Raw genomic sequence first — 22,498 nt, forward strand, 5'->3', positions numbered from 1 at the left:
TGATTGGTGCAACTGACTACATCACAACGGTATTGACTTTCATCACCACCACCCCCCCCCACCCCCCACCCCCCACCCCCAAAAAAAAAGAAAAAGAAAAAGAAAACACTGTATGAAACAGGTTTGAACATTGACTTAACAGCAGTTGCAGCTCCAGGCATCATTTTCCACAACCATCAATTTATCACAGCCAGTGAAAAGTGAAAAAAAAAAAAAAAGCTTTCTGTTCAGAACAGAATGGCAAGGACAACACGCAGCATCATTGTTTGGTATCTCTGAAAGGGCTGAGAGAAAGCTAACTCAATTAGCCTCAGGAGCCTCACTTGCATCGGGTTACCGGTGGCGGGCGGCCGGTTCGTGGAATAGACGCTCACTCAAGCAAACAGGGAAGAAGGGAAGAAAGGATAGAGAGGGAGCAGCCCAGCTTATTGGATTTTCTCAGGAAAGTGATCACACCTTCCGCTTCCCGACCTCCCTCCCTCCCTCCCTCCCTCTCTGCATATTCTCTGCTAAATGACAGGGACACACTTTGCCAGGGCGTTCCTCCTGGCTGCTTTAACAGCTTTGCTCAAGAGCCCATCGGAGGCCTTCAAGTGCGAGCACTTTACCTTGTTTTGCATTCTGTTCATGCTGCAAACTGAATTTCCTTTCAGTTTCCTGCCACGAGTAGGGCGGTGGCCCGTGTTAATGTGTGATTGTGTGTGTGAGATTAATGGAAAGGAGGGTCGCTTATGTCAGTCTGTACATGATATACTGAATGTGTGTGTGTGTGTGTGTGTGTGTGTGTGTGTGTGTGTGAGAGAGAGAGAGAGAGAGAGAGAGAGAGAAAGAGAGAGGCCATATGTGTATCTGCAGTGTGTGTTTGAGAAAAGACTGATGGAATTGGATGGAGCTGGAGTGGCGATGATAAATCAATTAGAGTGTGCAGGAGAATTAGTCTAATGAAGGTGACAGCCAGGCCAGTGTCCCGCTCAGCCATGACTCAGTCCTTTGGGTGGGTGTGTACTGGTGAGACTGTGTGTGCTTACTGGAGGCTACTCAGGAGTAATGGTGCATTATTTAGTGTTTTGACTGGTTAGAGTTTAACCAGGAGTGGATCACATGCCTGTGAGTCAACTTTGGCAAAAACAGTCGACGTGCAGCAAATGTTTAGATTTGTGCTTCATTGCGGTGCTTTACATGTTGTTAGAAGTGTCTCTTCCCATTAACAGAGACATCACCACCATGTAGAAAACTACTGGCCTAACTCAGCTTGAATGAGTTTTCTTCTTTTTATGCTTTTCTTTTTGTTTTATTTCCCCTTTCTTCTATTATCTGCCATATCAACCTGCTGTGCCATAAAGGAAAACACTGTTTCAGAGGCCTAAATTAGCTTGAATTTGTTTTTGCATTGACTTTAATGCCAGTTGGTTTTTCCAGCCCTGATTGCACCTTCTTGTTGCAAAACAGTTTATTTCCATTGGGTTTAAATTCACGGTTGCACTCACTTTTTCTTTGTACTTTGTGAAATGGAACTAAATTGGAGTAAAGTTGGCCTTAGTGTGGATTGGGAATGAATGGCTGCGGAGAAACGTGGAGACTTAGTCCAAGACCAATAAACATGGTCCTAAAGAATTTGTGTGCATTCATTTTTCACATGAAACGCTGAACAGCTTCACTCTCAAATTATATTTTCTTGACATTATTTTCCTCTAGTGCTTACTCCATCTACTTCCTTTCTAAAAATACTCCTGTCATTGCTATTTGTTTTGTCACTCTTTCAAACAGCTGTGATCATGCTTTTCTTCTTGCGTCTTTCTCTTTCTGTGTCTCTTTTCCAGCCGGCTGCCCACTATTCTTCCAGCTGTCATTCTTTTCTTCAGGATTCAAGCCCCCTCCTAATAGTGGTATTTATTTTCTGTCAGGCACCCTTTGTCCTAAACAGAATAGCATGCAGATTACACACACGTTCAGACTTTCAAGATGTTTGGGAGCATTTTGCTTCTAACACAGGGACGCGCTCAAATCACCCCTGAAGAATTGCTACCAATCAGCTGCAGTTATGCACTTTGCAGGGTCTGTTGTGTATTTTTCTTGTAATTGTGAGCAAGTGGCTGGATTCATATTGTATTTTACCAAGGCATTTCCAGAAAAGCTCATTTCGATGTACATTCCTCACAAGTCCCACTTTTAATCAGTGCCACATGTTGTGACGTTAGAATGCAAACAAGTAAAACTATCATTATAAAAATATTTGTCACTGAATGAAAAATAATTCAGTTGCTCATTTTCAAGGTGATAAGTTATCACCTTGAAAATGAGCAAGATATTAGAAAAATGGTATTGGTGGAAATAATTTCTCCTCCTCCAGTCATCAAAAAAAGAGAAATTGTTTACATTAATTAATAAATTGACTATAAGAGGCTATAATATACAACAATACAGTTGTAAGCAGCTATAATGATATTTAAGTGTTAATTGATGTAATTATCTTCATGTAATGCCCCCCATGAAGTATCAATAATTGGTGTATACATGCACGATGAGAATAGATATATAATATATTGGATTAATATAATCATTTCATAAGAAGTATTTGTGTTAGCTTTAGTATCTTCACTCTCCGTGACAAATGAACAGTTCATCCACAGCTGACAGCCATGAGATGCGACTGACAGCTCGAACTAAATCCAAAACTTTTTAGACTTTTTTGCTAAACCGCTATTTTCAGGGACAAGAATGAATGTCTTCATGCACTTTAAAAACACAGTTGTGAGCGGTTTTAGTGCTTATAATGTGGTTTCTTTTTTTCTGTTGTTAGTCTCTCTCTCTCTAATCTGTCCTGCTTTTCTACTAAATGTAATTGTTTTTCATGCCATAGAAAAACTGAAATTGATGAGAAACCACACCAATCCCTCTGACTGTTAAATGAACCTGCAGTTGGGTTATTTTCTGTCATTTGCAATGTGATGCAAGGTATAATAGAACCATACGGTATGTTGGCTGTTAATGCTGCTCTTTGATTGATAGTCTGAATGTGATATTGGCAGAAGGGCACAACATGTTTGCCTGCATTTAAGACACTGATCAATAATTTTTCCGCCTTTGAAAAGGAAATGTGCTGAGGAGCTTTTACAAGGCCCTTGGTCCAGTCAAGATGAAAGCCATTTACCAAGAGGCCTTATACTACACTGATGAGCTCAGTCAGATTCCTGTCATAGCAATTGCAGTGTCCATCATTCAGAATCTAAATTAACCATTCAACACTCATCTGACTCATAAGGCAAGCTGACTGTAATGTGTCAATACAGGCCAGACTGACAAAAGCAGCAGTACACTTGACATTGTCAAGGTACAAGATTAGTCAGTAAGTGTGTTATTAACGAATGATATGGAAAAGAAGGTTCACTTTCACGCAATGTAGCAGCAGTGACTAACAGTACACTTTCACTTTAAGTGCAACAGATCAAGGTTTTTCTTTGGCACGTGTTGAGAGAGTGAGACGTCTGAATTTTGAGGAGAATTATGGAAAATGTGATGAGACGTCTGAATTTTGAGAATAATTATGGAAAATGTGATTTTTTTTTCCCCCTTTAACAGCATTGTGGTGTGGGAAACCTGGTATAACAACATGAGAGACTGTCCTCACTGGAAACAAAACAGCATTGATCATTTGTTCAACCAAGAAAATGACCTGAAAGCTACCTACATTTGCTTCTCTGACAAGTGACCTCTTGCAGTTGTGTGAATAATGATGGTGACTCTGTATCGCAATCGTATCAAATTGTATCAAATATTCTGATTAGGACCCTACAGTACAGTTGTCAGATCAAAAAATGCTCATATGCACATGCCACAATGCCACATGCAATGTTTGCAACTGACAAATGGCCTATTTAGGCCCTTATGTACAAGGACTTGAAACAAGAAACTGCACTCACTAATATTCAGCTGCGTGTTTCCATGTTTTCTTACCTCAAAAAGCACAGAATTATAGCAAAAATGTAGCCAAGTCCATTATGCTTAACTATACCCACTGAAATTAGTCACATTTGGATTTATCTCATCTACTACCATGTACTATAACAAAATCTGTAACATTGCAGAATGACAGGATGCTAACGAATTTTTAGACCAAAGAAATTAAACTGTATTGTGCAAATGCTGCTCGATCCTCAAAAGGGAGCGTTTCTATTCACTTTACATGGACCGAGGCAAAAATGCAGGGAGGAAGAAGGCCAACAGTCTTTGAGGCCAAATCTAAAACCTGTCCCAAACTTTGCACCTCATTGAATTCTTATATTACCCCAAATTTACTGCCACAAGCTTCAAACCATAAACTATGAATGCACTTGGAAGTCAAAGCAAGGGAACAATACTTCCACTCTTGATCAGAGACACACTAGTTTTATATTCAAGTCTCAGAAAGTGCTGCTTCATGCCACAGTTTTACTGTGAAATATGACGTGCTAGACTTTAAAATCACCTTGTGGCTACATGTATGGCCTGTGGAAGTTTTGTCTGGGTGTTCAGGTCTGGGTGGTTTTTTTTTTGTTTTGGTTTTTTTTTTTGTATTTGTAAGCCTTTTACAACCTGTGGATCAATACAGGAAAAAAAAGGAGCAAATCAACCAATTCTGATGTCTTTACTCTCTGTGACTCCCTCAGGAAAACATGATGACATTGTTTTTTTGTAAATTACCTCATGAAGACTTGGAGTAATAATCTTGACCACTGTTCTGGCCATGCTGAGTTAAACATCAGCATTTCTAAGTTGTATACAAGTTGACCTCCCATCCTTCCACTTTTTCTGCTGTGACATGACTGAATGCTGCAGCATTATTCACCAGAGAGGAAGAAATCAGATCTCCTTGGGAGTAGTCCTTGTCATTTGCTGGCACTGAAGCAGACAAAATCTCTCTTTTTGGCTGGAGTGTGAGTTTCTCCCTTGGGTCGTGGCCAATGTGAAATGACAGAGAAAGAAAGCAAGGCAGCATTGCCAACAAAGAGACCTATATAATAAGGAAAAGAAGAGGGAGGAGACTCAGAGAGATGAGTAGACTAAATAATATAAAGGAGCTATCTTGTGTAATGTTATGCAAATTGTAGGTTTTACTAATAAGAGCTTTGAGCTTGAATGGCTGCACAAAGAACCAGAACAAGCATCATATTTATAGAGGTCTTGGAGGCTTGACATGGTTTAGAGACCCTTGCACCTGCCCAGAGCTTCCTCCCATCCTCCCTGCAGCTCACTAATCAGTAGGGCTGGATGGAGATGATGGAGCTTCCCATCCTGCCATCAGCCAGCTGCTCTGCACCAGGCTCCCAAGAAGCAAAACAACCAGTGTGAAGCACTCGTGGTGGTGCTGCCAGTGAGAAAAGCATCACCACATTTTTTCCTCGGGAGAAAAGGTTGAAGAAATGTCGCTGTTAGAGCAGCATGTTGACAGTTTGTCAGCTAAAGCCCCTGAAAACATGTTTAAAGAAAAAAAAAAAAGTCCGAAGTGATTTTATGTAACATTCATTATTTGTGACGTAAAAAAGCAACATTTAAGGTAATAAAAAAGCACATCAAAAAGCCTGCCTGATACTGATAACTGATAACTCTAAAACTCCACCAATCTGCTTCATCAGGACTGTGTGGGTGTGGTTTGGTCAGATTTGATTGGCAGCAGCACCGTCATGGGAGAAGCCACTTGTTCCAACATTTCTTTTCCCTTTCTCATCTCAATGCTCTTCCACTCGTCAGTCGCACTTCACTTCCCATCTTGTGCTTGTAATGTCTACAGCCTTGTACCTTTGACGTTTTCTCACAGTTGCTCATCTTTTGTTGTTTCGAGCAGAAGAGATTTATGCCCGTCCAAGTCTTGGAAGCACACCAACTTTCAGTCACCTAGCATTGTCTGTGTGGAAAAATAATTAGACTTTTAAATCCTGAACCAAGGGCACCCAAAAGAACTCCTCCAACTTCAACTGAATTGTTGTCATATTCTCAATCTAGCATTGTCTGTTTGTCTGATCGGTGCAGTGAAATATCTGACATAACCTTTTTCTTATGCCCTTTAAATTTATTCATACATTCAGAAGTAAGTGACAGCGTTGTGTGTGCTCGTCTGCAACTTCTGTACTTTAGTGTAAAAGTTTCTAAAGTGCAGTAATTTATGTAAGCTGAGTCAGAACATATCTGCCTTAATGTGGTGGCTGGTCTGCCCTCAAGGCGGGATTGATTTAAGTTTGACTGCATTACATTTTCCATCCTACTTCCCTGTTCACAACTCCATCTTCACTAGGTTTCCTAGCACTAAATATCTACAGTACATGTGCCAAAGTCGTCATTAATCTCCTTAAATGAAATTAAGAATACTTAATTTTTCATAATTTCCTTTACTCTAACTTAGTACAGTGACAGAAGGGGATAAAGAATGAGTAAGAACGGCTGCTTTGCTCACATATTGTACTCTCTTTTGGGCTTATGATATAAGAAATAGAATTTTAGGGATCTAGCCTTTAATATTAAATACAATGTGAGACAAAATCCTGCCAAAATGATGTCTGTTTAATACATATCCACCTATTTCTTGGCATTAAGAAAGGATGAAAAAACTTCATGTTGTAACACACCAGCAGATATTTCTGTTTATTTCTCTCTTTTGAAGTGTCTCGTGATAAACATTACATTTAAATGTAAGGCATTAAGTTCAGACTCCTGACCAAAGAGATCTATCAAGAGTAGCTTTAAGTATCTTAGTAATCATCATTGCAATCATCCAATATTACAAAGTGCAATGGTAAGAGTTACCATCACAGAACACCAAAACCACAGAAAGATCCCATCCAACGTAAAACAGAAGTGCCTTGAAAATTGATTGTAAGATAATATGAGTTAAGGAAAGAAGAAGATAGCAACTACAAGCAAAGGGAACAAAACAGAAGAAAAAGAGATATGCCATAGAGGGGAGAAGGTGATGTGAGCCATTCCTCATCGTGGGCTTGCCCTTTAAGTTGTTTCATTATTTAGTCTGCATCAGTCCTACACTACTACATCTGGCAGTGTATTCCTTTAGGTGGCACATTAGAATCATGAACACCATCCAGGTTAGGGTCCCTATTCTATATATGTCAAAACAGACAGTTGCACAATCTATCTGTTACTGACTTCCGAAGCATTTTAGGCACAGTTTGTTTCCACTGATCTGTAGATTGAGAGAGAGTGAGGTGCTCACTTTGGCAATTTGGCTAGCTGTCTGTAGGATCAGCAAAGACCAATCAAAGGATCTGTGTCATCTGGCCTTTCTAAATCAAGTTCCAGCTCATAGGGATTTCTGCTGTGTGTTTGTTGAGGCTGAAATTACTCTTGTTTGGCCCCACATATTTCCCCACAATAGTCTCCACTTAAGCTTTAATGGCCCCTGAAGTTGATTTTCTTATTTAATTCGATGGTCTTCACCAGTTTTGTACAGGCCACTTGCTCCTTAATACCCTCTCTAGTCGTTGCACCCACTCATATTATTGCTTGTTTGATAAAAATGTATTGTTAACCACCATGTTTTCAGTGTTTTAAATATGTAGAACATGTGCCCAAAGCTTTTCCAAACTGACTTATCAAGTCATTGCCCTACTCCAGTATAGTCCACCTACACAGTAACTTACCACTTTGTGTTCAGTGTCTTCATGAAAGGGGTTTTTAGTAATGAAACTTATGAAGCATAAGCTTGTCTATTGAAACTGACTAAACACTTACTCATCATTTTATGTCAAATGTACATTCACTAATTCACAGCAAGTCAATGAATGAATGTGATTAAGCCTGTTTTGTGACAGTAATAGGTCAGACTCTTTCTCTGTACAAACCCTCAAGACAGATGCTGTTCATCCTCAGTAGCTTTTTTTCGCAGCACAGTTTGAGATTATTTTGCTATGTGATATAGATGTTTATATATGTCAGTTTGTGGTCTATAAACCTGACCTGAGAAAATGTGAGACAGTGGTTAATGTGAATTTCACTGTGTGCATCTTTCTGTTATTGTATGTGAGTGTGCATGTGCGCCCGTGTGTGTGTGTGTGTGTGTGTGTGTGTGTGTGTGTGTGTGTGTGTGTGTGTGTGTGTGTGTGGGTGTGTGTGTGTGTGTGTGTGTGTGTGTGGACAGACAATTGAGAGCTATGTTAGAAAGCCTGTGTGGTGACAATCTAATTGAAAATGGATGATGTCCACTTGTAGTGATTGAAAGAGATTAGGAAAGGTCAGGTACTGCAACATCCACTGCAAAAGCATGAACCATCTGTATCCAAGAATCTTTACAATTTTAAATTAACGGCAAAAGAAGCATTTCATTGTTATATTTGATGAAAGGCCCGAGCTGCATTGCCTTCCAATGGACTGGAACATGCGTCACTCTGACGTGCTCTCCATTTCCTGTTAAGCCTCAGGATGCATGCCATGCTCGTTATTTGGATGTCCCTTTCATTTAGCATTTACCACCCAGAATTCAGTTTATTAATTTTCACTAATACTTTCAGTAAATGGAACATACCTAACAATGTAACTATCCTATTGATATTCAGAAGGGAAAGTTTGCTTTTCAAACTCAACTGATATGGTCATTACGTTCTGAGGGTTGATTTAACCTGAAAATCTAATATTATTACATTATAATTCCAGTATGGTGAGGACATGGTTTAAATGTTCACCAGAGAGGTGGCATTCAAAATATGTAAATGGTATATTCACTGACACAGACTGTAACATCTATCATATCATATTTTCATGTTATGATATTACACATAAGTATGTAATTTCTTTTTTCTAGACAACGACAAGAGTGTTTGGGAAGACAGCACTTACTCACTTTTGTGATCTATATTTTTTGCGTGAATGAGTGCACAAGCTGCTATGTCCCAGTGTTTCCCTGTTTACACATCATTTTTTTGCTTTTATATTTAAGTTGACATATGAGATCTGAGAAGGATATTTATGGGTTTTTTTTACAATGGCAAAGAGGTTTATCGTCATTAAAGAACAACTATAATTCCTCAAATGTCTTCTTCTTTCCCCTGTTTTCAGTTGACTTTGATGTTACAGTATGTCAGTGTTTACAAGTATTTTTTTCTTTGTCTTCCCTCTTTAGTCATGGACCACTGACATTAAGTGGTTTGGCTGAATAAGCTTCCAACAGGCTTGATTAATGAACTATGAAACCGGGGGCGTTTTGATAGTAACTCCCACCGACAATGTGGGGAACTAGATGAGGACAGACTGCTCTCCTGAGAATATGTTCTCCAGGAATCGCTTCAATGGACAACATGGAGCAGGTGTTGCCCCTAAAGGAGGCACAAAGGCAAAAGTCCATTCTCCCAAAAAGAGGGCTCCAAATCCTAGGGTAGCACTAGTCATTCGGGGTAAAATACATCGTCTGTTGCAAGGTTCTGCAGACCATCATGCCCCAGATTCCCACCTCTATTATGCAGGCATTGAGGAGGAGGGGGAGGGGGAAACACAGGAGGGGAGAAAGGAGCACAGAAGTGTATATCCAAAGGTTATCCCCAGGGCTGAAGCCTACTCTCCAAAAGTGTCAAATGGTAAAGGACATGATGTACCACCGGGGCCACCGTGTGTAGGAGAGGTGGAGCTGAACAGAGAAGGATGTATAAGAATACCCTGCACTTTGCAGCATAAAAGCTGCAGATCCCCAGCAAATCTGAAACGAATCTCCTTTGAGGGTGAAATTCGAGCAACTCGTGAACAGATGCGACCTACCCCGCACTACAGTCCAATAGGCCCGGACATGAATGGTGCTAAATTTGCAGGAGCAGCTGGACGGGATTTTGATTCACCCTGTTTTCGGCCAAAGAGACCCTATTCTGCTGGTGACTGTGTGGACTACAACTTCAACAGAGCTCTCCCAGGTACACTGATGGAAGAGGATGAAGATAAAGAGGAGGCATCAAGTGCTGTCATTGAGCACATTCTAAAAGAGCTGAGGGGGATCAACAAGATCCAGGAGGAAATCTCTGACCTCAGGGATTACCTGACCTCAGTTCGAGGGTCAGTTGAGGAAGTATCATCCTGTGTAGATGCTGTATTGATGGAGATTGAAGGCATTCGTTCTAGCAGCAAGGCTGGTTCAGGGGTACATGCAGGTACCTGGTCAGGGGTAGGGTGCAAAGATGGACAATCCCCCCGCAGAAGGCCTGCCAGTGCTTATGGCAGTTTAGGGAGTGCGATGCCAAAGTCTCATTCAAATCTTTTCCCCCAAGTTTGCACTGAGCAGCATAGCATCCATGGAGAATTACTGTTACCAAGGACAGAAGAGTCTACTGTGTCCCCAATTGCTGAGTCAGTGGATCATCAGGACCTGGAAGAACAAGAGGATAACTCTGACCACAGTTCAGATATCCCAGTAGGTGCCATAGCAAGAAAGCTCAGCTTTGGCTACCTTGAAAGACAGGATGGTCAAGACTGTCCAAGCACCAGCTCTTTGTCTTCTGGTCATAGTTCCAAGTCTGAGTCAGATCTAGAGAGACCATCATGTAGTCATGGAAGGAAGCAGCAAAGAGCTGATGATGGGGAGGAACACTGGACTAACACTGGACCACCACACAGTGCTACAGGGGAATCTGTGTGGCATAGTGGCCTGGAGGAGCATGAAGGTGAGAGCCCTCTTTGCTGTGAAGGAGCTGGTAGCTGGGATCACTACAGAGGTACAGGAGGATATAGTACATCAGGACAGTGCTCCACAGGAAGCTCCGAACATCTCTCTGTTCGCTCTGGGAAACATTACAACTCACCTGCCAGCACCTCTAGCAGGGAGGAGTGGCAGTCATGGAGGAGAAGGCCTCAAACCCACTCTGGAAACCCTGTTCCAACAGATACCAACCTTGAAAACCCCATTGTAGGATATGAGTGTGCTGCAGATTTTTCCTACCCTCAAAGCTCTGGTTACCATTCAGTTGATGGCCATGATGGAGAATCAGAGGAATTTGACTATGGACAATCCAGTGTTCAGAATTACAAGACAAACTGTCAAGTTGATAGTTATCAGGAAAACTATTTAGCCTACAAAGAGTCTTCAGCAGTGACATGGACTGAGGCATCCTTATGTACCACTGTAGCTGATGTGGATAGGCCATTCATCCAAGAGACTGAAGCCAGAAACCAAAACTTAGAAAACCGACTCTTTCATCCTGGCAGTGCAGACGCACAAGCTGGAGGTTTCAATGTCAAGCGTATTGGCAGAGCTGTACTTGATTTTAGCTCTGCCTTGCGTGGAGCATTGCGCAAACTTGAAGTACCTGGAGCCCAGAATCCTGGAGAGGAAACAGATTATGAAATGTCAATGCCCTCTGACCTGTCTGCAGCTGAGTTGCCCTCAAAACCTGTATGCTATGATTCACAAATTGACCAAACATTTGCCAAAACCCTGAAAGATGATGTGATTGATCAAAGTAATGCTGTTGGGGAACTAAGCAAAAACAATACTCTAGACAAATTAGATGTTTTCTCTGTGGAGCATATGCTTGAAGAAGCCAACAACAGTCTTACATTGGAGTCCACAGACACCTGCCAATATCCTACTTGTTCAGACAAGATCCCCCCATGCGTAGAAGAACTTTCAGTCTGCCCTGACCCAGTTTCCAACACTGCAATGCTGTCTCCATCTGATGGCCTAATAGAACAACCTGCAGAAGGCCCTTCAGATGGTCCTGCAGATGGTCCTGCAGATGGTCCTTCAGATCTGCCTGTTACAGCCCAGCTTTCACAATGCACAACTGCAGAATCCCTGTTGGTTAATGAACCTGTAGCACCGGAGGAGAAGGGAGAAAATGAGGTGCCACAGCCACAGCAATCCACCACAGAGACTGTGGCCCCAGTGGACAAAGCCGAAGGAGATGTAGCATCCGATGATATAAGCCAGATGGATGAACGCAGGCTAAAGTGTCTGAGGACCTTCCAACAGATTCTGCGGGAGAAGAGGGAGACCAGGCGCAACCTCGCCAGTGTGACCATGTCCAACTTCTCTCAGGATGACTTTGAACCAGGTAGTCATCACTGGATTTGAGTTGGAATCACCTTTTGTTTCATTGTGTTCATTTTGTCTTGTCATTCATTAATTTTGAGTCACAGGTCTTTCTTTGATTTCATTTTATTTTTTTAGTTATTCCCACTTTTCATGCTTTAAACAGCACTCAGGATACAAGTATATTTTTATTTTTTTTGTATTTTTATTTATTTGGGTTATTTGAATTTATTTTCATGATTTCATGTTGAACTCATAGATGTTATTTAATTTTATTGACCATGAAAACATTGACTTTGTTTGCTTGAAAACTTTCCTTTTCCACTCTACCGTTTTGTCCTCAAAAGCTCTCACTGTTGCCGAAACTCTTTGATCTGTCACAGTTACAGTGCAATGTGTACATTGATAAAAGGATAACGGCCGATATCCTCTCTGAGTATGTCCACCCAGTGATTATATAAGCCCCTGTAACCAAAAGTCCCTTGGGTATTTATTGTACCAAACTATCTGTGCTGATACTATAATTTTCTACCCCCATGAGAGTAATGAATCACCTGCCATTCATGAGTCCCTTACTCCTCTCCAGAGCACCAGCAGTAGCCATTTGCTGAATGAGAAAACATTAATTATCTCCTTGGAAAGCAAGCCTGACATTAAAGGGGAAGGAGAAGGGAAATATTAAGAGACATTTTCATGATAAATTATACATGTTAATGAAACATTTATGACCTCAGACCCCCTTTATGAAAACTCAGTGGCAGTGCTGCTTTTACCATCACCCAAGCATTTATAACAACATGAAATCCAGGGTGTGTCTTGTTATTTCGCATGATGAGTCAAAACTGTTCATGACTGTTTTCTGTCTTTTTCCTCATATGCTGTTTTACAGATGGAAATCAAGATGGAGAACAGGTTACCTCTTTTGTGGTTTCTCTCCCATTAACATTAATATGACACCCTGAAAGAAGGTCTTTTGTCTGTACAGTTTCTGTATATTATTTGTACATTTCCTCATGTCAGTGTCTCTTTTGATTTTATTTTCCTTTTTTATTGTGTTTATATCGCTTTCTGTCAGTTTCTAAAAAATGCTAATGATATAGCTTTAGGCTTTACTAGATGTTGACCTCAGTGCATCTGTGCCTTATTAAAAACATTTGTTGTTTCACTCATAAATATAAGAATGCTGTAGAGAAATAGGTCAGTATTGATTAGGATACAATATTGATGAATTGATGTCATGTGGGAGTCTGTCAGGCTACCATTTTTGTATTTCACTCTGGTATTTTCTTTACTAGCTGTCAGCCAAAAAAAAAAAAAAACAGCTTGGATGTCGATATTCAATATGAGTTTACTGAGAGCATGTGTGGCTTGATAGGTGTTTACAAGGTGGAACCAGATTTATGATGCTCATATATGTACGGGGACAATATGATTGATTCAAATGTCCTCTCTGGCATGCAGTACTGAAACTCAACCAACCCAGTTCAGTCCCAGTGTTTCTCTCTGGTGTTTTCTTCTCGCGTTGCTGTTTCTCTCATGCTTGTTTGCGTGCATGCTTCAGTGTCTTGAATCCAATAAAAGCAGTCAGCCTCCAAATGGCTAACTTCATGACCTTTGACATTCTATTTCAGAGCCGAGATCAAGATGGTGACCCCAGCAAGCACCCATGGGCCAAACCAGGGTCAGTTAACATCTTTTGGTGTGTGTGTGTGTGTGTGTGTGTGTGTGTGTGTGTGTGTGTGTGTGTGAATGAGAATAAGATTACCTTATTGCACTTGAATTTTCTTTATTTCAACACTCATCATTGCATTTTGGTACTTTGTTTGTTTGTATAGGGGAAACACACCATTTGGTATTGACAGCATGCCAGACCTCCGCAAGAGGAGGCCCATCCCCCTCGTTAGTGAACTGGTGAGTATCACTCGATGTCTGCTTCCTGACATTTTAGTTTTGAACTTCACCTATCTGTGACCACCTGTCAGGGTCACAATGCCAATGCTGTCTCCATCAGTTCAGTACCTACTATAGAAAACCATCAGCTTATCTGGTTGGTTGATCGTGCTTTTATTGAATATGATTGACAATGTGAAACAAATTCAGAAATGAGAGTCTCATTTCTCTAATTGATAAAATACTACAGGTGACATTTTACACTCTGAAACCTCAAAACCAATTTGACTAAGTGATTGGGTGTTTTTTTCACTGTATAATCACACCATAACAGAGAAAACCAAACCAAAATCTACTTCAAACTTCTTTTGGGGGGAGTTGGTAGAAATGTACATCATGTTGGTTTCAAATGCTGCTGGATTTCCCTGTTTCTGTTTTCTGTGCAACTGCTGTGTGCCAGATGCCTGTAACCTTTGGTTATTGATTTAGGCTGTAATGGCCTGTTAGCTTTTGCTCCAGCATTGGAAGCAGCAGAGGAAGTCATGTTAACAAGCTGGCTGAGTGACACCAGAGTTTTACATGTTACAATCAGCTCATTTCATCCTTGAGGAATGGTTACTTGAAGGCTATATACAGGATAAATGCATGAAGATGCACTTTTCCAATGGCACTGGCTGTGTAATAATTTTTTACAAGCACCAAAGAGCTGGATCCAAGGTGAACGCTGCTGATCTCCTCAGAGGGGAACCTGTTTGTTTGTCTCTAACCTTTGCTTTTTTCTTCTTCTCTTTGCTTGCACATGTTGTCTTCTTCCCTTCGTCGGCCCTCAGGCTATGGTGAGTAAAAGAGAAGAGAATTTCAGCTGCTGTGTTTTACCATTTGTGTGTTCGGCTCTTTTCAAATTCTCTAATGGTCCTGATTGTAGCAAAGCATTTCGATCTGCTCTGCGCAAAGTTGCTCCTTTACAGAAAATTGGTATGTGCATGCACACGTATGCACGAGCACACCCTCATACAAATATCAATCATTGTTCCCCCGTATTTCAAATCATTCTGACTAACACAAGAAAAATAAATTCTGTCTTCAAATGCTTTCAGCATCCCCTCAGCCCATTGATGCTTAGAGAGTGAGAAGCTTTTTCTCTGATTGTTTTTTTAGATACAAGTCCCTTAATTAACAGGTTTGTTTTGCTGTGATTCATCAAGTCAACAAATAAATAACACACCTGCTTCTCTAAGCAAACAAATGCTAATAAATGTTATGTTCGATTGTCTCTTTCTCCCTTTAGTCTCACATTTACTTTGAAGTACTTAAGGGAGGCTGGATCGTGTCTGAGTGGTTAGAGCTGTGAATATTCAGTTGCTGAGATCTAACAAACTTGACTCATCTGATTGAAGAAACTTGTCTCCTTTGATTTGAAGTGGATCCTCAGAGTGAAGGTCATAGCAGAAGTCTGAGCAAGAAAACACCCATGAGGTTTGAAGAGATATAAAGTCTGTGAGACAACAGTCTAATAGTCCAACTTCGTTTAGTTTAGTATATAAACTTAACGCAAATCATGTAGAGAAATCGTTCAGGCTGGCCATTCCCTGGAGCCAACAGCAATACTCTGGCCTGACTACAGGAGGTAACTCCAGAGGTGTCAGAGAATCACACAGCTTGTCCATTAGACACAAGAGGCATTGTTAAGTATCTGCTTCCCTTTATGGATTTTCCATTTTTTGAGTATGTTCACACTGATATAGCCTCAAAAAAACATTTATTTTGTAAGAATGATAGACTCATTAGGCCTAAATAAATGTCAAAAGAATGTTTTAGTGTCATTATAAGGATTGAAAGACCTCACATAGCTAAAAGTATGTACCGAGGCTTGTATGTGTCCTGAGTTTGGTACTTTCTTCAGCATGTCTGTAGGGTTACACAGACTCGGTTGGTCAGCACTTTTGTGACCAGCGTATGAATTTAGAACAGTGATTATTTTCTCCTGCTCCTGCAAATGTGAGCTTTTAGACTTTCTTGTCACCTCAAATGATTTATGTTTCCCTCATTGAAAACACACCGGAGCATTGTGCCCAGTCAATGCGATGGGACCACATTGTTGCTGTACAGGGCTTCAGAAAAGTGCAGGGCTCACCCCAGCTCCTGTGCCTTGACTTCTTCTTTTGTCAGGTGATAGCATGTCTTCTTCTGTGGTCTTGTAGCTGTCAGAAAGCACAGTGTTGAGGTATTAAAATATGTGGCGCTCTATTTATCAAAAAAGACTATTCCTGGTGAGCCATAGCTGGGGAGATTAAGGGGTTCACTAAGCAAGAAGGTCTGTAATATGTTTTATAATCTGTATGGTCCAGTTAATATTAGAACTCCTGCATATTTGTTATGTCTATATCAAGGATCACTATGGAAACAAGTCTTTAACTTCATTGTGTTATTTGTGGCAAACGTGTCTGACTTGGTGTCCTCCTTCTTTTAATGTGACATGAAGGAAACTAAATACACCAACTATCAAAACGCCTCTTGAGCACTCATTTGATTCAAATACTCTCTATTAAAGTGAAGAGATATGTAGTAAGTTGATGAATCACTGAGTGCTGCAGCAAATAAATGGCAGTAATCAGTTTAACTTAATGATAGCTGACAGCATGTGCCAGTGAGATGCTGTGAGCACAGCCAGTTTGGGTTTAAAAAAAAAAAAAAAAAGCAAGCTGTGCATCTATTTCAAGGACATTTCTCAGGTGTTTCACAGCTTTAAAGCGCTGCTGGAGGATGAAAACTACATTTGAACTTCACTACTTGAAGAAAGGCTGTCCAAATCCTGTCCCAACCATCCTGCTACAGCAGATCTACACTGACAGCCATATTGTACAAAACAATATACAGCACAGCAGAAAATAATCTGATAAGAGAAAACTGTTTTACTGTTTTTACTGTTTACTGTTTGATTCCTCTGTCATATTTGCCTATTAAATAAAAGGCCACAACTAGCAGGTGATTTCTTTAGCATAGCATAAAGACTGGAAGCACAGGGAAACAGACTGGCTGTGCTCTCGAGGAACAAAATCCACATTGCAGCAGCTCTAAAGCCAATTGACTATGTCTTGGCTCTGAACAGTTTCCAGTGGTTAGTCCAGGAAGTTACTGGTCCCAGCAAAGAAACAGTTTGGACCATAATTGCCCGTAGAATAGCACATTATTTTTATTTACAGGTTAACATCGAGGTTTGTACAAATTGAAAAAACAAGATATAACATATAATTTATAGGTTTAGACACAGTCAGGCATGCAGTGACCCCCTGTTTTCAGTCTTCATTGTAAGCTAAACTAACCAGTTGTTGCACAGTGCTTCTTAAAGATATGACAGTGATAACGATCTTCCCATATGACTCTGGGCAAGACGGCACATTTCCTAAAAAGTCAAACTTCTCCTTTACCGCATGCCATTTGTCTGCTCAATTCAGTATTGAACATTAGAGTGCTTATGATAACTACAAAGTCTCTCGAAGTATCCAAATTTTTAGTGGGGACAAAAAACTTGAAGCACCCCTTGTTAGAGCTCTCGCAGTGAGGATCCTCACAAATGTACTAAATCAAACATTTGAGTGTTTGTCCTCAAGGAGGGAAAAAAGGAGAGATGTGTGACGGGTTTCCGAAAGTGTGCGTTCAAAGAGAGAAGTTTCCACGACCTTCAAAGTTGAAAGTGCCCAACATCACAAAGAGAATTGATTTCCTGAATTTTTTTAACTGGAAGTTCTCTTTGGCGTTTTCTTTTCTCTTTACCTCGTTTGTTTTTTTCTCCGTGGCTGTTTATGACTGATGCTTTTTGTCTCTTTCTCGTTTTCCAGTCTATGATACAGTCCAGGAAAGCTGGACTCGCCCACACACTGGCCACACGGACTTCACTGAAAGATGAAGAGCTTGTGAGTGGCCAAATACATATGCCACACGTGCGCGCACACACACACACACAGACACACACACACACACACACACACACACACACACACACACACACACACACACACGTATACTGACACTGTCACCTTAATGCCAACTAATGGACATCCACACAAATTCTTAATCTCGTATCACACTCGTTCTGTTGTAGCTGTATTGTTAATCTGTGTGTTGAAGATCCAGTATACTGTAGGCAGAATTTTGCCAAGTCAACTTTAGACAGTGTCAGCTTTTAATGGCAGCAGGAGAGCAGCAAGGCACAACTGACTGGATGAGGTCTCATTATCGTTTGTCTTGTGCCTTTCCTACTGTACTGTGTGACGTTACAGTGGTGATTATATTATAGTAGGTGAAACATTAATTATTCAAGCGGGTGAAGTAGGTCAGTGAATGGAGCAGAAAATAATAAGTGAGTAAAAAAAGTGGAGAAGAAAACAAAATACCAATTCGCAAAGAATAGAATTTGTACTATAAAATTACACTGAATGGGAATTGTGGAAATATTAAAATGTAAAAATAAAATAAGTCCACCTTATTAACATATTGTACATACGTTTGAGCAAGAAAGGAAATAAACAGTAAAAATCTAGAGCAGGGTGTATTTATCAAACCTTTAACTGGGCAGCTGTCCCAGGGCCACAAACCCTCAGAGGCCCCTGAAGGCTGAAGCTTTGAGTGATATTTTGCTCAGTTGTTGCATGTTTGCACTGGGAATATTTTTGGTCATTCACATTATGCTACATAGTAACTTAGTCAAAAGTGAAAACATACACAAACATAGAACCTGCATATCTGATTTACAGATGAGTGTTACACCTAGTAGAGTACTGGAAAATATTAAGATGTATGCTGTATATGTGCAATGTTAGCGCTTCCATTATTAGACTGTACTGACAGATGGAAGGAGCATATGTTTAGAAATGTGCAACATTTTGTGCTGGCTCATGAACACAGACACTGAGCAGCTATTCCCAAGATGACAACCTGTGAAAACATGAAAAACTTCTGTAAATATGATGCCAAAAGGAACATTTTCATAGCCATCCATCCATAAAGGATTTTTTTTTTAAGTTACAGGATGCTATACAGTGACAAGGAAGTAAATCAGACGTAATAAAATCAGGTAAAAGCCCTGGACAGAAAATAAAGTTGAGAGGCACAAACGATTGAAGCAATGCAGGTTAGATCGATAAAGTTAAAAGCAGTTAGAACAAGACTGAGTGAAACCAGAGGCAGAGATGACAGGAAATGAAATTAAAGATAACAGCTGTTTTTCTTGTACAACACAATGTTCCCTACCATTCAAACCACCATGTTACCATTTCTTCTATGATAATAATGATAAGAATAATAAGCATGATGATAATGACTCACACACTCCCCTATACAAATTCTGTGTTTACCAAATCAAGCTGGGCTCCTAGTCAAGGTGTCCTCTCATCCTGTGGAGATGTGCTCACCTCCTCCCACACTCCTCCTACACTGGGCAACAGCAGAATTTAGTTCATCAGTAAAGAAGCCAAGAATTATTAAAACACAAATTAGCACTGGCATACACAACTACATTTTATATCATTTTAGCAGTAGCCACCTTGAGATGACCCTTTTATGAAATTTTCCAACACCAATGTTCCACCAAATCAGCGTATCCAGGAAGAAAACTATTGTAGCTGATGTCGTTATTGATTCATTCCCACTCCATTGTTGTGTTCTCATTGTTGTTTTTGCATTTTGCTCAACCAATCTCCAACCTTTTCTCTGGCCTTGTTTGCACTTGTGTCATTCACCTTGTCCCTGTCTTGCTCGTCTTTTGCACACTTCATCCCACGCTTCTCTTTTCCGCTTCTCTTAAAATATCTCTCTACCTCTCCCTCATCTTTCCTCCACCCATCTTTCTTTTTCTCAATGCTCCAATAGAAGAACCATGTGTACAAGAAGACCCTGCAGGCTCTGATCTACCCCATCTCCTGCACCACGCCGCACAATTTTGAGGTGTGGACGGCCACCACGCCCACCTACTGCTACGAGTGCGAGGGTCTGCTGTGGGGCATCGCCCGGCAGGGTATGCGCTGTGCGGAGTGCGGGGTCAAAGTGCACGAGAAATGCCAAGAGCTGCTGAACGCTGACTGCCTGCAGAGTGAGTAAAGTTATGAAACTACCAAAAAATAGAAGCCCGAAAGAGATGTGCTCCAAAATAAACTACTTATTTAAATAAACATTTTTGAACTTTACAGCCCCAATCCCAAATAAGTTGGGACAAGTTGGAGCGTGCTGCTGGCACCAAATTTGGAATAAACGTATATTTACAAAAATCAATAAAGTTGATGAGGTCAAACATTAAATATATTGTCTTTGTACTGTTTTACAATCAAGTGTACATCAAAAAGGATTAGCAAGTCATCACATTCTGTATGTTTTACACAGCGTCCCAGCTTTTCTGGAATCAGGCTTGTATTATTGCTCCCGGTGAGCAGGGAGTAGGCTGACAGAAAAAGTCTGTCAAAAATGCTCAGGCAGTCGTAACGATTGTGAGACTCACTTCCCTAATCAGAAGTTAGCTTTTGAATGCAACGCTGTTTTCCAGCTGCCTTTCAACTGTCTGATGTGAGAGCTTCCAACAGCTAAGTTGAGCTTTTACAAAGGAAAAGTGTCTGAGCAAAAATGTTACTGGAGGATACATTTGCCAAAGCAGACATCTCTGTGATGTAGTTTTGTTTGCCTGCAGAAATGAAATAAGTGTGAGAAGGGATGAAGGGTATGCCAGAAAACTGACAGGTCTACGAAAAATGCCATGATAAACCTAAACAGAGAAATATGCGGTCCGTCACTCGGCATAATTTGAACATGTCATTTCTAGTGCTTTTTTCACTTTTACCTGCTGGAACTCATCTCAAACCCTCGTCTCCTGATTCCTCCTACCTTGTCGTCTTCAGGAGCGGCCGAGAAGAGCTCCAAGACCGGGGCCGAGGACCGGACGCAGCACATCATCATGGCTATGAAGGACAGGATGAAGATCCGCGAGAGGAACAAGCCGGAGATCTTTGAGGAGATCCGCAAGCTGTTCAACGTCACCAAGATGGTCCACGTCCAGCACATGAAGAGCATCAAGCAGAGCGTCCTGGATGGCACCTCGAAGTGGTCAGCCAAGATCACCATCAACAGTACGTTCAGTGAATTTTTACCTTTGAAATGGAAAACACTTACCTTACTTCTCAATAGGGAACATTTACCTTCCACATGTAGTTCGGTTTAATTAGTTTTGAATTGGAGTAGAATGTGTTTTAGATGTAAAGCTTGAATGTATTACAGTAGTCTTTACACTGTCCTGGGTTGTCACTACAATGTCTCTTTTAAATCTCTTCCTCCCTCTCTTCCTGTTTACCAGCTGTTATCACTCTGAGCACTGTTTCTCTCTTTACTCTTCTGACTACTAAAAGACACACAAAACAGTACAAAAACTAACTTTTCAGAAAAGAGAAAAGAAAAACTGTGATTTCCATTTCCAAATCAAGGAAAATAAATCACTAGTGTGATGATATGAACACTGACTCATAACAACATGACATACAAGGATAGACAGGAAATGCCGACCCAACCTGTCTTTCCTTTTACCTTTTTCCTATCATTCTCTGTTGTGTTGTCTCTCCATTATTACCAATGCACCTACTGGATCTGAACAGTATCCCCAAGGCTTGCAGCAACAGGATACTGTGTGCATGTGTGTCCACACCTCTGCAGTGTGCATAACACTCATATCTCTGTGAGAAGTCAATCTGCAGAGCAAACTCAACGTTACGTTCTCACCGTTGGTGAGGGATGGGATGTTTCCAGGTATATGCTTAGGAACATGATGTTTGATCAGATTTCAGAAGATGAGAGATCAACTTGGCAGGCCCCAAAACACATTTTCAGGCACATTTTGAAATTGTGTGACAGTGGTGGAAAGTTAAAAAAGCTGTTTTGTTGCATATTCAATCCCAGGAAGGTGTAGGAAAGCTGGATAGTAGCTGGAAGTAATCAACAGCCGATGTCAGTAAAGAGCGCGGCACAGATGACTGTGAAAGGGTGCAGCCGTGTGAATGTGAGGCAGAACGTCCCTGTACCAGAGCATGTCAGGTGCCCCCAGATAAAGACCTAAAAAAAAGAAACTGTCCCGCATTCATGAAAGTTTTGTCTTTATTCTGACGGTCTTGCTCTGAACTGTGAACTGAGAAACTTTAACTGTTTGTCTGCGAGCTTCACTAATTTGAACGGACGTGCATCCCCACCTCCCTTCTCCACCCTCAACCGAACATCATCATGACTGCCGCTGTTACCAAAGCAACCAGACACATCACACCATATAGTGGCAGCAGTGTTGCCATGGCAGCCATCACACCTTGTCTCCCCAATCACCAACGATGAGCTCCGTTAAAGAGGAGCTGCAGGGACAGGCGTTTTGTTGAGATTCGTTCACGGTCAGCTGTTAATCGTTGTCACTTTTCTGCCGGTCAAGGTCAGACCCCACACTCACAGATCCTACAAATTATCAAGGATGTGTTGATATGAAATTAAAATATTTTTAAAAAAATGTAACAGGCTATATTCAGTATTGACATTGTAGCTAAAGGCATCCAGCATTTTTCTGAATGTTGTTTCTTCCCCTATGTGGCTGCTTGCAGCCAC

At 40.9% G+C, this 22,498-nt stretch overlaps 1 protein-coding gene across 4 annotated transcripts in view; it reads left to right on the forward strand.

Annotated features, from left to right (window-relative positions):
* The window catches only part of unc13ba (unc-13 homolog Ba (C. elegans)), a 163,168-nt gene that overhangs the window by 87,722 nt on the left and 52,948 nt on the right, over positions 1 to 22,498 (forward strand). For 3 of the 4 annotated variants that reach the window (XM_076730110.1, XM_076730112.1, XM_076730113.1), the window contains exons 1-3: positions 17,668 to 17,796; positions 19,751 to 19,970; positions 20,767 to 20,994. In XM_076730110.1, coding sequence (XP_076586225.1) covers positions 17,686 to 17,796; positions 19,751 to 19,970; positions 20,767 to 20,994 — 559 coding nt within the window. In that variant the 5' untranslated portion in view covers positions 17,668 to 17,685. Of the gene's footprint in view, positions 1 to 13,623; positions 13,674 to 13,827; positions 13,904 to 14,712; positions 14,719 to 17,667; positions 17,797 to 19,750; positions 19,971 to 20,766; positions 20,995 to 22,498 lie in introns of those variants that run through there. The other variant, XM_076730114.1, reaches the window with a different exon arrangement.

The sequence above is a fragment of the Chaetodon auriga genome, chromosome 5, assembly GCF_051107435.1.
Source record: "Chaetodon auriga isolate fChaAug3 chromosome 5, fChaAug3.hap1, whole genome shotgun sequence".
Taxonomy (NCBI): Eukaryota; Metazoa; Chordata; class Actinopteri; order Chaetodontiformes; family Chaetodontidae; genus Chaetodon; species Chaetodon auriga.